The 18713-nt window shown below is 44.9% G+C and overlaps 1 protein-coding gene across 6 annotated transcripts in view; it reads left to right on the top strand.

The window, feature by feature from the left end:
- Nucleotides 1-18713, top strand: part of USP15 (ubiquitin specific peptidase 15) — a 2212142-nt gene that overhangs the window by 1894222 nt on the left and 299207 nt on the right. For all 6 annotated transcript variants that reach the window (XM_044088286.1, XM_044088282.1, XM_044088284.1 and 3 more), the window contains one exon: nucleotides 15540-15610. In XM_044088286.1, the coding sequence (XP_043944221.1) occupies nucleotides 15540-15610 (71 nt within the window). The remainder of the gene's footprint in view (nucleotides 1-15539; nucleotides 15611-18713) is intronic.

Here is an 18713-nt window from a genome sequence, read left to right on the forward strand (position 1 = left end):
TTCATTTTCAGAGACTCTGCATTCCATGAGGGAGCACTTTAAATGGGAAGGCCAGGATTACTCTGATTCCAGGAAGAGGCTTAGGAATTCTTGTTTTACCCCAGCATAGGCCCTTAGCTATACCTCCTGTGTTGAATGTGGTGGAAGATGTTTTGCAGAGGCTTCCTAAACCCTGATTCTTTGCCTCCTGCTCCTGTTAAACCTGATAGGTACTATAGGGTGCCCAAGCTCATAAGTATTTGTTTAGGAGTCCTAGGGCGGACCCAGAAACTGTTTCTCAGGGGCCTAAAGGTGTTAAAGCCTCTGTGGTTAAAAATCCTGTTCCCACTGACAAAGAGGCAAGGGCGTTAGATAGGTGGGGTAAGAAAGTGTATACTTCTTCCACTCTAGCCATGAGAGCGTTGAATTGTCAGTTTCACATGCTGAAATATCAAAATTATCTCCTTTCACAATTGAAATCTAAGGTGGATGCTTTGGCGGAAGGTATTGATTGTAAAGACTTGCTGGATTTAGTTTATGTGTCTGAACAAGTGGGCAAGCATTCTTTGCAATGTGGTTTTGATGCTGTGCAGGCCTCCTCGAGGGTGGCTGCCACTAGTTCTGTTCTTCAGGCATGCCTGGTTGAGGGATCAAAATTTGGCTGAGCATGTTAAGACAAGGATTTTGGATGCTCCTTTACAGTCTGATGTGTTGTTTGGTTCACCTGTGGAAGCAGTTTTAAAGAAAATGGAGGACAAAGCTAAGTCTATGCAAACTGTTAAAGATTTTTGCAGGTACAGCCACGAAGTTTAGTAGAAATTGGCCTGCTAAGGGGTGGACATATCCTGCTTATGATTCCCAGTCTAGGGGTAGGTCTAGACGTGGTAGGGGCAGGGCTCCAGGTTCTTTTAGGCCTAGAACAGGAGTTCACCTGCTCAGACTTCTGGTGAGGGCAGGGGTCAGTCCTTTCGTAAACAGACCCAATGACCTGCCTTTTCTACTGCCAGTAGATTCTCGTCTGGCAGCTCCTTTGGAAGGACAACTATCTCTTTTCAAAGGAAATTGGGATTTAATTACTCAAGACAGATGGGTGTTGGACATCATTCTACCAGTCCCTGTGTCAGAAAGGGGCCTAGGATTTTATTCTCGCATGTTCCTAGTACCAGAGAAGGGGAACACGTGGAGACTGCTTTTGGATTTATCTCTCCTCAACACTTATCTGGACATTCCCAAGTTCAAGATGTTGACGTTACAACAGCTTTTACCCCTGCTGGGCAAAGATCACTGGATGGTAACTTTAGATCTCAAGGAAGCTTGCCTTCATGTGCATATCAGGCTAAGTTACAGGAAGTATCTGCGGTTTCAAGCTGGAGATTCTCATTATCAGTTCTCTGCATTGCCCTTTGGCTTATCTACTGCCCAGAATATTCACAAAGGTTCTGGCTCCAGTGATAGCTTACTTCAGGCTACAAGGACTTCAAATCTATCCTTATTTAGACGACTGCCTGATTCTGGCTCAAGAAAGGAAGACCTTCTACAGCATCTGGAATATCTTATAGCAGTGCTAAGATGCCTAGGGTATTCTGTGAACGAAATAAAGTCCAGTCTAGTACCCTCTCACGACATGTGCTTTCTGGGTGTGAGACTGAATACAGCAGCCCAGATGGCCTTTTAACCCCGGACAAACAAAAGAGTCTGTCACTTTACTTCCATCAACTATCTCATCCGTCCGTGCTGACTGCAGAGACAGTCCTTCAAGCATTAGGGTTCATGGCATCTTGTATTCTGGTGCTTCCCAATGCCAAACTGCATATGAGGAAGTTACAATGGTATCTCAAAATGTATGGACACAGCACTGCCAGAATTTAGACACTGTCATTCAAATAATACCTTGCCTTCAAAGAGTATTTTTGTGGTGGGCTCAGGAATGTCACCTAAACAAGGGACTCTCTGTGACCCGGCCAGAGGCGAGTCAGATTTTACCGACAGATGCCTCAGACATTGCTTGGGGAGCTCATCTAAATGTAAAGTGGATACAAGACAAGTGGCCTGCCAGACTACAGCATCTACATATCAACATAAAGGAGGTGTTAGCAGTCCAGTTCGCATTGCTGGCTTTCAAGGAGTTACTTCTTCCAGGGCAGGTGTTGATTCTAACAGACAACACAACTGTCATGTGGTACTTCAACAAACAAGGGGAACACATTCTTATCCTCTATGCAGGCATGCAATGATTTTATGGGAGACTGCGCTACGCTTGCACCTAACTCTTCAGGCAAGGTTTCTGCCAGGAGCACAGAACTCCTTAGCAGATGTGTTAAGCAGACAAATCATGGATCCCCACAAGTGGAAACTGGATCTTCATGTATTTCAGAAATTGACAGTGTCATGGGGAACTCCAGACATAGATCTGTTCGCTTCTCCACTAAACCACCAGCTGCCACAGTTTTGCACAAAGGGGTTTCATCACACAGTTTGGAAAGTGGATGCTCTGTCTTTCAGTTGGACAAACCTTCATCTGTATACCTTTCCACCTCTGCCTCTTCTTCCAAAGGTACTGTTAAAAGTCAGACAGGACAGGCCAAGGATGATTTTGATAGCTCCAGATTGGCCTCGGCAACACTGGTACCCTCTATTACGGAGTCTGGTAAAGAAGCCTCCATGGCCTTAACCTTTGATTCCACATCTGTTATCCCAGCAGGACGGTCATCTGCTCAATGTCAAGCTTCACTCTCTTCATCTGACAGCCTGGCATATTCTGTGTTGAAACACAGCAGGTCTCAACTTCCTCAACAAGTTTTAAATGTGATTATGGAAGCTAGAAGACCTAGTACAAGGAAAGTGTACAGCAAAATGGAAGAGATTTTTATTTTGGTGTAAAGCAAAGAATTTGGAGATTTCTGAGCCTAATTTGAGTATGGCTCTTCAATATCTTACTGAGTTACTGGACAAGGGTCTGTCCTTCTCTTCCATCAAGATTCATGCTGCAGCAATCTCAGCTCACTATGATTGTGACCCACCATTGTTTTCGCATCCTTTGTTCAAGCAGTTTCTTAGAGGGCTAAGAATATAAGACCCCACGTAGAGCTCCTACTCCTGCTTGGGATCTCAATTTTGTGTTGGAAAAACTTACTCTACAACCTTTTGAGCCTGCGGCTACTGCTGAATTGAAATATTTGTCATGGAAGACTGCTTTTTGTTGCCTATTACTTCTGCAAGAAGGGTGTCTGAGTTGCAGGCCCTTATGGCAGTCGAGCCCTTTTGATTTTCCATAAGGATAGGGTATCATTACGTACTAATCCTTCCTTTATGCCTAAGGTGGTTTCTAGTGTGGCTTTAAACCAAACTATTCATTTGCCTACCTTTTATGCAGACCCCCAAAATAAAGGGGAAAAGATTTTGCATACTTTAGATGTACACAGGCAATTGCGTTATTACTTAAGCAGGACTAAGGATTTTAGGCAGTCTCAGCAGTTGTTTGTTTCTTTTGCTTTGAATTCGCAGGGCAAGCCTGTGTCAAAACAAACTATTTCTAGGTGGATTGGCTTTTGCATTGCATTTTGTTATTCCCATCATGGCAAGGAGGTTCCAGCTGGGATTAGGCCTCATTCCACTAGGGCTACTGCCACTTCAACAGCATTTCTACGGGGTGGCAACTAAGGATATTTTGGAAGCAGCTACTTGGAGTTCAGTGCATACTTTCTCTAAGCATTATCACCTTCCTATCTACTCTAAGTCTAGGGCTGGTTTTGCCACAGCTGTTTTGCAAGGCATGTTGTCAGCTCCTGCTTCTTTATGATTTGCCAGCCTCCCTTACCTCTGCTTTGGGATTCTACCCAATAGTAAGGACTGCAGCAATGGAAGACGAAGAACATAGTACAGTTTTGTACCTACCATAAATGTAGATGTTCGAGGATTCCATTGCTGCAGTCCAATTTCCTCCCTCCTTCCCTCTGTGTTTAGGGGTGGTTGTGTAGGTGATTTACCTGCTTATATTTTTGTATATATTCTTCATGTTTTGGTGCAGGTATTTTGGGCCTTGTCTTTTTAGGGTCTTCTGACATCTGGGGCAAGAAAAGACTGAGGTTATGACGCCGGTCATGCGCATTAGTACCCTGACGTACTGACGTCAGTCTAATGCGCCCTGACCGACGTCAGCCTTATACTCTGGTATTCGGGCCGACTGGATGCGGACTATACCCAATAGTAAGGACTGCAGCAATGGAATCCTCGAACATCTACATTTATGGTAGGTACAAAACTGTACTTTTTGATGCCCTAGAGGCTTCATGTAGAACTGCTGTTACAGGATCAGTCATACGTGTAGACATGCCTGGCTCAAGGAGCAAACCTTACCAGATCATGTCAAAGCTAAATTACTAGATGCCCCTCTACAAAAGGATGTATTATTTGGTGTTAAAGCTGAGGAGGTATTAAAGAAAATGGAGGAAAAGGCTAAATCAGTGCAAACAGTGAAAGATTTTCTACAGGTACAACCTCCACGTTTCAGTAGAAATTGGCCTTCCAAAAATTGGTCCTTTCCAGCCTCGGACAGACCCCAAAGAGGTAGATACAGGCGCCCGAGGGGCAGAGGGCAATCTCAAGGATCCGTTTAGAGGCAGACAATGGCACGCTCCTACACAAAGAGGTGGTGAGGATAGTTCGTAGCCATTCAGAAAGCAAACCCAATGACTTTCCCCTTTGCATGCCAAGCAAGGCTCAAATGGCAGCACCCTTAGGTGGAAAACTGGCATTATTTTCGAAAAATTGGCATATTGTCACAAAAGACAAATGGATCCTGGACATTATAAACAGAGGCTACAGATTCCATTTTCACACCCTTCCAAAAATGAGAGGCATGCCAAACCTGCCACACAATCAAAGGGCAGAGGCACAAAGACAAATTTCAGATCTCATGGACATGAAAGCTATTCAAGAGGTACCTACTCAAGAACAAGGTCAAGGTTTTTATTCCAGACTATTCCTGGTACCAAGGAAGGGAAAAGATTGGAGACCTATTTTGGACCTATCCATCCTAAACACATTCTTACTCGTACCAAAATTCAAGATGCTCACATTACAGCAGCTTCTTCCCATGCTGGGCAAGGAGTCTTGGCTGGTAACACTGGACCTCAAGGAGGCATACCTACATGTCCCAATCAGACAAAATTGCAGAAGATACCTCAGATTTCTTGCAGGTTCAACCCATTATCAATTCTCTGCATTGCCCTTTGGCTTATCTACTACGCCCAGAGTATTCACAAAATGCCTGGCATCAGTAATTGCCTTCTGCAGACTTCAAGGGATACAAATATACCCATACTTGGATGATTGCCTGATCCAAGCGGACAGCAAGCACATACTTCTGAAACATCTGGCTTTTGTAATAATGTTGTTGAATTCTCTGGGATACACAGTCAACAAAAAGAAATCAAGGCTAATACCCTCTCAGAAAATAATTTTCCTGGGTGCCAATTTGGATACAAACACCCAGATGGCCCACCTCACGCCAGAGAAACAGGGGGCAACTAACTCAATACTTCAGAAAACTAGCAAATTTCACCAGGCCGACTGCAAGGAAAATCCTGCAGGCTCTGGGATTCATGGCATCTTGCATACTACTAATCCCATGTGCAAAGCTGCATATGAGGAAACTTCAATGGTACCTGAAAAACCTATGGTCTCAACACAGCCACAGTTTGGAAACAATAATACCACTAATTCCATGCCTTCAAAAGGAATTTCTGTGGTGGGCTCAAGCATGCCAAACAAACACAGGTCTCCTATTCTGCAAGCCTCAAGCAAATCAAGTCATCACAACAGACGCCTCGGACTACGCCTGGGGGGCGCACATGACAGATCGGTGCATTCAGGGCAAATGGTCCCAAAAAGAAAAGCACCTTCACATCAATCAAAAGGAAATGCTAGCAGTTATAAATGCTATTATAGCTTTCAAAGACCTTCTACATCCAGGTCAACTATTGATAAGGACAGACAACACCACAGTAATGTGGTACATAAACAAACAGGGAGGAACCCATTCATATCCCCTATGCAGGCTGGTCATGTCACTTTGGAACATGGCTCCGGAATTACAAATCGAACTTCAAGCACAGTACTTGCCAGGCAAAGAAAACACGCTGGCAGGCAACCTAAGTAGAAATATGACAGATCCACACGAATGGAAGTTGCATCCTCAAGTCTTTACAGAGATAATTCAAGCATGGGGAAGGCCAGACATAGATCTCTTTGCCTCCCACAAAAATCACAAATTGACAAAATTCTGCTCAAGGACACTACATCCACAGGCCTGGAGAGTGGACGCTCTGTCTTTCAGTTGGACAACAATGACAGTTTATGCCTTTCCACCTCTTCCTTTGCTGCCCAAAGTTCTATTAAAAACCAGAGCAGACAGACCAAAGATGATTCTCATTGCTCCAGACTGGCCAAGACAGCACTGGTACCCACTCCTGAGGAGCCTGACGCATTCCCCACCATGGACCCTACCTCTAATGCCTCTTCTCCTGACTCAGCACAGCTTCAAAACTCTTCACAGTCAGCTGAAAACACTCAATCTGGCCACATGGAAGATTCCATAACTTCACAACAAACCCTACTGTCCAAGGAAGTACAGGAAGTCATTTTGGAAGCCAGAAGGCCGTCTACTAGAAAAGCTTACTCTGCAAAATGGAAACGGTTTTGTGACTGGAATGAGAAAAAGGGCCAGAATCCTGGAAAACTGAATTTACCTCAAATATTACAGTATCTAGCTGAGTTGCTAAGCAGTGGACTTTCATTCTCCTCCATCAAAATCCATGCCTCAGCCATTTCTGCAGAATACAACACTGATCCACCTTTATTCTCTCACCCCCTCTTAAGACAGTTCCTCAGAGGGGCTAAGAATATAAAACCCCCAAGGAAACAACCAATACCTGCTTGGGACCTCAATTTCGTTGTAGAAAAGCTGACCTTGCCTCCTTTTGAGCCAGCTGCTTCAACAGATTTGCAATATTTGTCCTGGAAAACAGCCTTCCTCCTGGCTATCACCTCAGCTCGCAGGGTATCGGAATTACAAGCCCTCATGGCTGTGCAGCCTTTCATCATTTTCCATCAGGACAGAGTTTCCTTACGAACCAACCCGTCCTTTATGCCAAAGGTGGTATCCCAGGGTAGCTTTGAATCAGGCTAGCCACTTACCTACATTTTACCCTAATCCTCAAAACAAAGGGGAGAGACTACTGCATTCATTGGACATCCACAGACAGCTGCGCTATTATTTGGACAGAACAAAGCCTTTCAGAAAATCAGAACAACTCTTTGTGTCCTATGCTATAGGAGCTCAAGGGAAGCCAATTTCCAAACAGACAATCTCAAAATGGATAGCCCACTGCATACACTTTTGCTACTCTTTTCATGGTAAAAACTGTACCTGCAGGCATCAGATCTCACTCCACAAGGGCCACAGCTACCTCTGCAGCTTTCCTCAGAGGAGTGCCTACCAAAGATATTTTGGAAGCAGCCACTTGGAGTTCTGTGCATACCTTCTCCAAGCACTACCACCTACCATTATACTCCAAAACTTGAGCAGGCTTTGCCACTGCAGTCTTGCAGGGCATCCTGGCTCCTCCTAGTTCCACCTAGTGCCTACCACCCCTTTTTAGCTTTGGGATTCTACCCATCTGTTATGACTGCAGCTGTATGCACGATGAACATAGTACAGTTTTGTACCTACCATAAATGTAGATGTTCGAGTGCTAATACAGCTGCAGTCCAAGTTTCCCTCCCTCCTTCCCCTCTTGGGACAGGCCTATTGGCTTACACCTCCTCTTACAACCTAATTGGGGTATTCTTTTATGGTGTATTTGCTTGCAACTACTGGATTTTGATTATATTGCATTGCATTACTACATAAATTTATGTATTGCCTTCCTTCTGGGGGCACCTGACATCTGGGGCAAGAAAAACTGAAGAAGATGGCGTCGGCTGGTTCTTTCATACCCCTGTCACACTGACATCAGGGAAGAAGCGACGACAACCGACGCTGGACCTAGACTTTGGAATTCGGCCGACCGAGGACCCGCCTGACGGCAGAAGAACCCCATCTGTTATGACTGCAGCTGTATTAGCACTCGAACATCTACATTTATGGTAGGTACAAAATTGTACTTTCTGCAGGGCCTCATAGCCACTTCTAATCCTATTTAGACCCAGCCGCCCTACCTCAGCTTTGGGATTCAACCCAAGTGTAATGACTGCAACAGTGAAACACGATAAACATAGTACAGTTGTGTACCTACCATAAATGTAGATGTTCGAGTGTATTCACTGTTGCAGTCCAGGTTACCCACCCTCCTTCCCCCTTTCTTTGCTGGGACTTATCTATACTTCTCTATCATATACAACCTATGTGGTGTATTTGCTTGTAGATGAAGGTATTGTTTTTTATCTTACTGTATGTTTTTTATAAACATTATGTATTGTCTACCATCTTGGGGGCACCTGACATCTGGGGCAAGAAAAACTGAAGAAAATGGCATCGGCTGCATCTTATATACCCCTGGCGCACTGACGTCAGGGAAGAGGCAACAGCAACCGACGCCGGACCAGGACTTTGGAATTCAGGCCGACTGCGGGTAGCCTGCCAGCAAGATAACCCAAGTGTAATGACTGCAACAGTGAATATACTCGAACATCTACATTTATGGTAGGTACACAACTGTACTTTACGGGTTCTGTAATTAGGAGGCATGCTTGGTTAAAGGAACAAAATCTGCCTGATCATGTTAGTTAAATTACTAGATGCACCTTTACAGCATGATACTTTGTTTGGTGTGAAGGCAGAAGAGGTGTTACAAAAAAATGGAGGACAAAGCTAAATCTTTGCAAACTGTTGAAGATTCTTTACAAGTACAGCCACGCAGGTTTAGTAGGCACTGGCCTACAAAAAATTGGTCCTTTCCTGTGTCAGACAGACCTCAAAGGGGCAGATCCAGACGTCCTAGAGGCAGATCTCAGGCACAAGGCTCTTATAGGTCAATGCAATGGGGTGCTTCTACCTCCAAAGCTGGAGAAAATAAATCACAATCGTACAGAAAACAGTCCCAATGACTTTCCCCTGCCTGCACCAAGCACTTATCTTCTGGCAGCATCCTTAGGGGGAAAATTAGCTCTCTTTGCTCAAAATTGGCACATTATAACCCAGGACATGTGGGTTCTAAATATAGTGTCACAAGGCTACAAATTCCATTTCTATACTCTGCCAAAGGCAAACGGATGGCCAGATCTGCCAAAAAATCAATGGGCAGAGGCACAAAAACAAGTTACATCCATCATGGACAGTGAGGGCCATTCAGGAAGTACCAGAGCAAGAGCAGGGACAAGGATTTAACACAAGACTGTTCTTGGTACCCAGAAAGGACAAGGCCTGGAGACCGATACTGGACCTATCTATTCTGAACACATTCCTGGATATTCCAAAGTTCAAAATGTTGACTTTGCAGCAGCTTCTGCCCATGCATTGGAAGAATACTTGGCTCGTGACAGACCTAAAAGAGGCATACCTGCACGTCCCAATCAGACAATCATGCAGAAGATACCTCAGATTCAAGGCTGGCTCAATGCATTACCAATTGTCTGCACTGCCCTTTGGCTTATCTATTGCGCCCAGGGTCTTTACAAAGTGCCTGGCACCAGTAATTGCATTCTGCAGACAAAGAGGAATACAAATATATCCTTACTTGGACGACTGTCTAATTCAAGCAGAGAACAAGGACATTCTTCTTCAGCATCTGGCATTTGTGAAAAGACTTCTAACATGCCTAGGGTACACAGTCAACAAAACGAAATCAAAACTAGTACCCTCTCAAGAGATAAAATTCCTGGGTGCAAGCTTAAATACAACTGCCCAGATGGCTTATCTCCTGCCAGAAAAATAAAGGCAACTGACTACCTACTTCAAAATGTTGGCAACAAAGGCCCAGTTATCTGCAAGAAAAATTCTGCAGGCTTTGGGCTTTATGGCATCCTGCATACTACTAATTCCATATGCAAGACTGCATATGAGGAAACGTCAATGGTACCTAAAAAGTGTTTGTTCTCAACATTGCCACTGGCTGGAAACAATGATTACTCTCATTCCCTGCCTGCAACAGGAGTTTCGATGGCAGGCAAAGGCTTGTCACCAAAACAAGGGACAGCCATTCACATTACCCCCAGTCAGGCACACACTAACAACGGATGCATCAGATTATGCCTGGGGGGCCCACATGGCAGGAAGATGCATTCAGGGTGCATGGTCCTCAAACCAAATGCATCTACATATCTATCAAAAAGAGGTGCTAGCTGTTCAAAATGCCCTGACAGCCTTCAAGGACCTACTTCATCCGGGATAACTACTGATAAAGACGGACAACACCACGGTCATGTGGTATATAAACAAGCAGGGGGGCGCACATTCTTACCCCCTTTGCAGACTAGCTATGACATTGTGGGACACAGCTTTGACTTACCAAGTACATCTGCAGGCACAGTTCCTGCCAGGAAAGGAAAATACTCTGGCAGACGTACTAAGCAGAAACCTCATGGATCCCCACGAGTGGAAGCTGGATCCACAAGTCTTCAGCATGATAACAAGGAAATGGGGATGCCCTGGCATAGATCTGTTTGCCTCCCCTTACAACTACCAACTAAAAAGATTCTGCACAAGGACTTAACACAGACAAGCATAGAAAGTGAATGCCCTATCTTTCAGCTGGAAAAACCTATCAGTATATGCCTTTCCTCCACTACCTCTCCTACCCAAGGTACTCGTAAAGATCAGACAGGAAAAGCCAAAGATGATATTGATTGCCCCAGACTGGCCACACCAGTACTGGTATCCAGTCCTAAGGAACTTGTCTTTATGCCCAGCTTGGACCTTACCTCAAATACCTTTCGTCTACTGTCCCAGCAAAACAATCAGATCCTGCACAGCCGACTCAGGATAGTAAACCTGGCAGCATGGTGGATAATGTAATCATACAAAAACACCTCTCAGTAAAGCTGTGATGGATGTCATTCTGGAAGCCAGAAGGCCTAGTACTAGAAAGTCGTATGCTGGAAAATGGAAGAGATTCTGTGCTTGGAACCAGGCACAAGGAACTGATGCAGCTGTACCAAATATTTCTCAGATTCTGCAATACTTAACTGAGATGCTGGCCAAAGGCCTATCTTTTTCATCAATTAAAATTCATGCCTCTGCCATTTCGGCTCATTACAATACAGAGCCACCACATTTTTCTCATCCTTGATTAAAGCAGTACCTCAGAGGAGCCAAAAATTTAAGGCCTCCAAGGAGATTACAAATACCTGCATGGGACCTCAACTATGTCTTGGAAAAGCTCACCCTGCCTCCTTTTGAGCCAGCTGCTACTGCTGATATAAAGTTTTTATCTTGGAAAACAGCTCTGCTCCTAGCAATTACTTCTGCAAGACGAGTTTCAGAGCTACAGGCGCTCATGTCTGTGGAACCTTTTATGATTTTTTTATCCAGACAGTGTCTCTCTGAGGACAAACCCAACATTTATGCCTAAAGTGGTGGCCAGTGTGGCTCTTAACCAAACTATTCATCTGCCAACTTTTTATCCAACTCCACAGAACAAGGGGGAGAGAATTCTGCATTCTTTGGACATACACAGACAGCTTAGATTCTACTTAGACAGAACCAAAGCTTTCAGAAAGACAGAGCAGTTGCTAGTGGCATATGCTGCAGGATCACAAGGAAAGGCTATATCAAAGCAGACTATTTCCAAGTGGATAGGCCACTGCATTAGTTTCTGCTATTTACACCATGGCAAACCGATACCTAAGGGCATTAGGCCACATTCCACCAGAGCTGCAACCACTCCAGCAGCCTTTCTCAGAGGAGTACCAACCAGAGACATTTTAGAGGCAGCTACTTGGAGTTCAGTGCACACCTTTACTAAGCATTATCATCTGCCACTCTACTCTAAATCCAGGGCAGGCTTTGCCACTGCAGTTCTGCAGGGCCTCATAGCCGCACCTAATGCCGTGTAGCTCCAGCCCCCCAACCATAGCTTTGGGACTCTACCCAAATGTAATGACTGCAACAGTGAAACAAGACGAACATAGTACAGTTGTGTACACTTACCATAAATGTAGATGTTCGAGTGTATTCACTGTTGCAGTCCTGGTTACCCACCCGCCATCCCCCTTTTTTCTCTATGAATCCCATCTTATCTTTCCTTCTCTAATTCATACAACCTATGTGGTGTATTTGCTTATAGATGAAGGTAAAAATTATATTGGTGCACTTTTTGATATATATGTAAAGTTTGGCTACCCTTTTAGGGGGCACCTGACATCTGGGACAAGAAAAACTGAAGAAAATGGCGTTGGCTGCTTCTTTTATAGCCCTGACGACCTGATGTCAGGGAAGGGGCGGCGGCCGACGCAGGGCCCGAGACTTTGAAATTCAGGCCGGCTGAGGGCAACCTGCCAGCAGGACTACCCGAATGTAATGACTGCAACAGTGAATACACTCGAACATCTACATTTATGGTAAGTCTACACAACTGTACTTTTTCTGCCTTGCCTTTTGGTCTTTCCACTGCTCCAAGGGCCTTCACAAAGTGTCTAGCCCAGCCAATTTTCCTAAGATTAAAAGGTCTTCGTTTGCCCTTACCTGGACGACCTGCTTTTTCTGGCCAGCAGTTCCGGTCTTCTGCTTCAACACCTAAATCTAGCTATTCCTTTTCTGCAAGGCTTGAGATTCACAATAAATTACACAAAAAGTGCTCTATCACCAAGTCAGGATCTCATTTTTCTGGGGTGCAGGTTCAGGACAAACTTGATGGTATTTCTTCCTTCAGAGGAAGCTCTCTCTCTCATAGCTTTCATGGAATCACTTCTAACTCTTTCCTCCATCACTACCAGGGAGTTCCTGAGACTTATTGGGTTCATGGCCTCTACAGTTCCCATATTGCCTTTTGCAAAACTTCACATGAGGAAGTTCCAGTGGTTTCTGAAAACTCTGGTCCCAGCATGCTCAATCCTTGGAGACTGCTATTCCTCTTCTTCCCTATTTGAAAACAGAACTAGGTTGGTGGATGCAGCAACTCAGTCTGAATCCTGGGTTACCCCTTCAGATTCCTCAACCAGTGCAGGAACTTTTTACAGATGCCTCAGACTTAGGATGGGGAGAAACCTCCGCTTCTACAAAAGTGCAGGAGGTTTGGTCCCCCTCTCAGAGGAAAGAGCACATCAGTATCAGAGAAATGAGGGCGCTGATTCTAGCCTTACAGATTTTTCACCCTGTGTTCCTTCTAGGACCCCTCAAAATCTTCACAAACAACACTACGGTCCTTTGGTACATAAACAAGCAGGCAGCACACAAAATCTTATCTTTGTTGCTTAACCATCAAAGCTTTGGAGTTGGCTATTCCGTACAAAGTCTCACTGCATGAGGTGTACCTTCATTTTGCTCAGAACTCTGTGGCAGATCCATTAAGCAGAATCATGACACAATCCCATGAGTGGCTGCTTCACAGGGATGTGTTCCTGGATCTGTTTCACTGGTCGGGTACTCCAGAGATGGATCTATTTACCTCCCCTCAGAACAGACAACTTTCTCTTTTTTGTGCCAGGGTCCCCCATCCTCAGGCTTGGAAGGTGGATGCCCTATCATTCTCATGGAAGGGAATGTTTCTTTATGCATCCCTCCCTTTCCTTTAATTCAGAGAATCCTGCTGAAAATTCAACAGGAGAAACCAAAAATCTTGTTAGTGCTTCCCTTTTGGCCAAGACAGCTTTGGTTCCCTCTTCTGCATTTAGCCAAGGGCCATCACAACAAGTTACCTGACCGGATGGACCTTCCCACTCAGGACAGGGGATCTCTAATTCACCCACAGCTATCAACCCTTCACTTGACCTTATGGGTTCTCAACTTTTGATTCCTTTTAGGCACCTTTTTTCTAAGCACATGCTTCGGGTTTTGCAGGAGGCCAGGAAACACAATTCTAGGAAGTCTTACATTTCAAAGTAGACAAGATTTTCTGTCTGGTGCCAAAAAAGGGAAAAGGACCCCTTTTTGGCGGATATTCCTTTGGTGTTGTCTTGCCTGTGTGAGTTACTTAACAGTGGTCTTTTTTATTCTTCTATTAAGGTCCACTGTTCTGCCTTGTCTGCTTGCCTGCCCTTTTCTCCTCCATTGGTCTTCAGGCAGGAGGTTAAGCTTTTCTTAAAAGGCATCCTACACATGAATCCTCCCAGGAAACCAGTTCCTCCTCCTTGAGATCTTAATTTTGTCCTGGAGAACTTGACTCAGGCCCCTTTTGAACCAGTGGCCTCTGCTTCTTTAAAGTTTTGTACATTGAAAACAGTACTTTTGGTAGCTATTACCTCTGCCAGGCATTAATGACTTCACTATCACTCCTAGTTTTCCATAAGGACAGTTTCTTTGAAAGTCAATCTATCCTTTATGCCTAAAGTGGTTAATGATCTTTCCTTAAATCAAGCTATCCAATTACCTACTTTTCCCCATCTTCACAATCTCCTAGTGAGATAATTTTGCATTCCCTAGATGTACATAGACAGCTTAGATTCTATCTTGACAAAACTGTCTGTCAGGAAATCTGATCAATTTTTTGTGTCCTTCCACCACAGGACTCTGGGTTTGCCTGTTTCTAATCAAAACTATCTCTTTATGGATTTCTAAGGCCAGTGTGTTTTGCTATAATTTTCATGGGAAATCCTTATCCTGTTCTGTTAAGGCCCATTCCACTAGATCTGTAGCATCTTCAGGGGCTTTCTTCAGGGGGTTGGATACTCAATCCATTTTGGAAACTGCCACTTGGTCTTCTCTTCATACCTTTACAAAGCATTACAAGTTGGATTGTATTTCTATGGCCAGAGCAGGGTTTGCCAGAGTAATCAGCATGGATTTGTGGAAAATGTTTCTGCTTGATCCCTCCCTGTTCCTTCCCCCTCCCTGGGTTCCCTTTCAGGTTTTGCACTCTCCCATATGTAAAGAATATTGCAACATTGAATAGGACATAGAATAGTTGTGTAAAATCTTACCATAACCATAGATGCCCTCCTTTTCTATGTTGCAGCATTCTGTCCCACCCACCTCCCCCCTACATCTTACTCGTTATTTGGGTGACTGTCTCCTGCGTTTCCCTTTTGGAGTTTTCTTCATGGGGCCACTTTATTCTGAGGATTGTATGTGCAGACGTCCCTTTTATGACTAATGTTCTAACAGCCTATGTGCGACATCCCACATACAGGCAGTAGCTTGAAGCTTTTGTATACAAGCTGGACGTCGGGTCGAGCAGCGGAATACTACCCATATGTAAAGAATACTGCAATATAGAAGAGAAGGACATCTATGGTTATGGTAAGATTTTAAACAACTATTCTTTATCCTTTGAAAGGATTAATTTTACATTTCTAGTAGGAAAAATAGCTACTTGATGTCATGTGGGTGTGATAATTTGTGTTGTGGTAGAAAAGCTTTTGTCATGCATTATCATCAGCAAATAAATTATGTTTTCTTTCATTAGAGAGATCATATCTTGCTTTGGACTGGGATCCTGAAGTAAAAAAGAGACATTTTGACGATAATTCAGCAGAGGTAAAAAAAAGTTAATTTGTTAATTACTTATTTCATATATGTTTAAAAATTGAATGAGTGTTCTAAATGTTTGATGTTAGGTAGTCCGATCTCGCCTTCATTTTTACCTATGGGACTCGGCCAATTTACAAGCTGGAAGACTTCTGGTTGGCCCGTGGCTAAGCAGGTATCCCGTGGTGCACCAGTACAATCCCCAAATGTCGTTTGCTGCGTCGACGAGTTCAGTTGTGCTTCTCTTGGCTCTGGCTAAGTTTTTCAAAATTCTTCATATTGTATCATGTTCAGTGCTTTATTATTGTATATTTAGTATTTCTAATTTATCAGGCAGTTTGCTTTGCTTGCCTTTTTTGAGTGCAACTTAGTTTTCTAGTTGTTTATTGGTATCCTGAGTGCCAGTTAGTTTTAGGTGCTGTTGTGCATTTTTTGTTTATTAGGTAGAGTTTTTGGCAGTTTTACGCTCTTAGTCAACAGGGGCTCCTGTTGTCTTGTCTGTTATTCTGACCTTTTTTGGTCACCGTTAGCAGTTGGTTTCTGCTATTTTGATATTGTTTGTTTTTGGCGGGGATCCGCTTGTGAAGTTACTAGGATTGCAAGTTTATTACCTGTTTTAAGAATATAAAGTTATTGTGTCATTTATAGTTTCTCTTGTGTGCATGAGCTTTCCTTTCTGGTCTGTTTAAGTTAGAAGACCTCGTTTCACTACACCGGGCTAGGGCCGTTTAGGTTAGAGAACCTAGTCCTCATGTAACTCCTTTGGCTAGCTTTCTCTACACCGGGCTAGGTCCGTTTTAGAGGACCTAGTCCTCCTTTCCTGTCTTTCTCTTTTAATCTCGCTGGGGTGTGTGTGTGTGTGTGTGTGTGTGTGTGTGTAATATGTCTAAGGAAAGTAAGGAGCATAAACCCTCAGGGTTCGAGAAGTGTATGAAATGCTCCCAAAAAATGTCCTTAACGGATGGCCACAGTAGCTGTGTCTACTGCCTAGGGGCCATCCACTTACAGGAGTTGTGTTTGTTCTGCCATGCTTTCCCTCCTAGAGTGTTACAGGAGAGGAAGAACAAACTCATACTCAAGGGTCTGTTGAAACCATGCTTTGAGGAAGCACTATCCAGTTCTTCAGCTTCCTCTAAGTCTGGGAAATCAAAATCCTCAAAAAGGCCTTCTCCGGCACCGGCTGGTGTCTCGGAGCCACCTCCTAAACAATCGAGACAATCCAAATCTGCCTCCTTGACACCTCAGCCTTCGGAGCCGAAGGAAGAGCATCATGGTGGTGTCAGAGTCGGTTACAGGTGTTTCGGAACCGATCTCTGAAACAGTTGATACAGCAGTTGACTCTGTTACTAGGAGTCGGTCTGTAAGCTCCCTACCGGTGTCCGTAACGATTAAGTCTCCAGTGCCCCCCCAGGTCAAGATCCCCAACTATGTCTTCCAGGACCCTTTCAGAAGAAGATGTGGAGAGGGTAGTGCTGAGACTCCTGAAGTCGTTTGCCTTGCCAAAATTAGTCAGCTCCGGAGCCACTTGACCCAGCTTTGCCCTTGTCTGCTGTTCCTCCTCCGAGCCATACTGGCCCTTTGGAGCCAGAGTGCTTGGTGCCAACGGAGGAAATACTGGCTCCAACTCACCTTGTTGCTGCCTTGGAGCTGGGTTTGGCTCCGACACGCTTGGTGCCGTCCATCGTGTCCAGAGGCTGAAGCTCTCCTGTTGGTACCGACAGGAAGGGTTGGAATCGGTCTTCTTTGGTTCCAAGCCTTCCTCTCGGTGCATCGGCCAGGGTGAGATTGGACCCTGCATCTGTCTCGGAGCCAACAGCTCTGTTCCCAGCGCCGACCCATGTCTCTTCAGAGTGGGTGAGGTCTTTGGAGCCAGAGAGGTCAGCGTTTGAGATGATGAGGAGCGTGCTGTCTCATTCTCCAGCACCTACCACTGGCACCAGCACTCTTCCCCCGAGAGCACCCACTTCAGTCTCAGCCCCTACTCTGTCTGGAGACAGCAGAGACCTGCAGCTTCAGGAACCATCAGCTGGTGGCCCCCACTCTTCCGAGGCTTCCCCGGAATATCCTTCCGAGGAGCCTCCCCGGAAAAGGTTATGTAAGTGGAAACATATTGAATCCCAGGATGAGTCTTTGACATTGGACACTGATCTCGAGGAGTTGGAAGGGTGCCCCAAGTCGTCCTCTGATGATGTCTCCTTTGTGGACATTTTAGAGATCCTTGGGCAGAGGTGCGACTGGCACACTATTAACCCTTCCGATGAGGAGTCGGTGTACCGGAAGGCTTTCGGGTCTCAACCTTCTGCCTCTTGGGTGTCTCCACCTTTTGACAAACTAATGGATCTAGTCAGTCGATAGGTGTGGGATACTCGACACCATGGAGCCAGTCCCCAGGAGACCAAATAAGTTCTTGTCTGCCCCTCCTGGTAAAGAGTTCTTGTCCAACGGTGTTCCCATAGATGCCATGATAGTGGCGGCGGCCACAAAGGAGGAGTTAGTGGAGACCTCTTCATCTGTTCATCCACCAAACAAGGAGTCTAGGCAGATGGGCAGATTTGGGAAGCGTATTTTTAGTTCAGCAGGCTTTACCCTTCGATCGTTGAACTATCTCACGCACTTCACAAGGTTGCAGAGGGATCTCCTCAAGGAATTAGGAGATTCCATACAAGATGCGTGTACTGGGGGAGTTCCTGACAAAATTTCTACTCAGTTGTCCACCTTAAATTCCATGGTTACTCCTCCGTGCGACTTGTATCTTATGCTGCGGATGAAGCGAGTAGAGCAGTGGGTTCCGGAGTTGCCTTGAGGCGCCACTCCTGGATGCACTTATTTAATTTTGCAGAACCGTTCAAGTCTACTTTCACCAACGCCCCATTTGATGGTTCCTCATTGTTTGGTTCCAAGGTGAGAAGGATACACTCACTCGGTGTGAGCAAGAAGAAAATACTCTCTCTGCCGTGGGAGTGCATTTTACTGTCCCTTCCAAACCATACCCCAAGGGTCAAAGGGGAGGTAAAATGTGGTTCAAGAAGTCCCAGAGGGTCTTTCCTGACACACAGGGTGAATCCTCCTTCAGAGGCAGAGGAGGAGAAAACGGCAGACGTCACCCTAGAGG

Source organism: Protopterus annectens, chromosome 11.part0, assembly GCF_019279795.1.
Source record: "Protopterus annectens isolate FY-2018-M chromosome 11.part0, PAN1.0, whole genome shotgun sequence".
Lineage (NCBI taxonomy): Eukaryota > Metazoa > Chordata > Ceratodontiformes > Protopteridae > Protopterus > Protopterus annectens.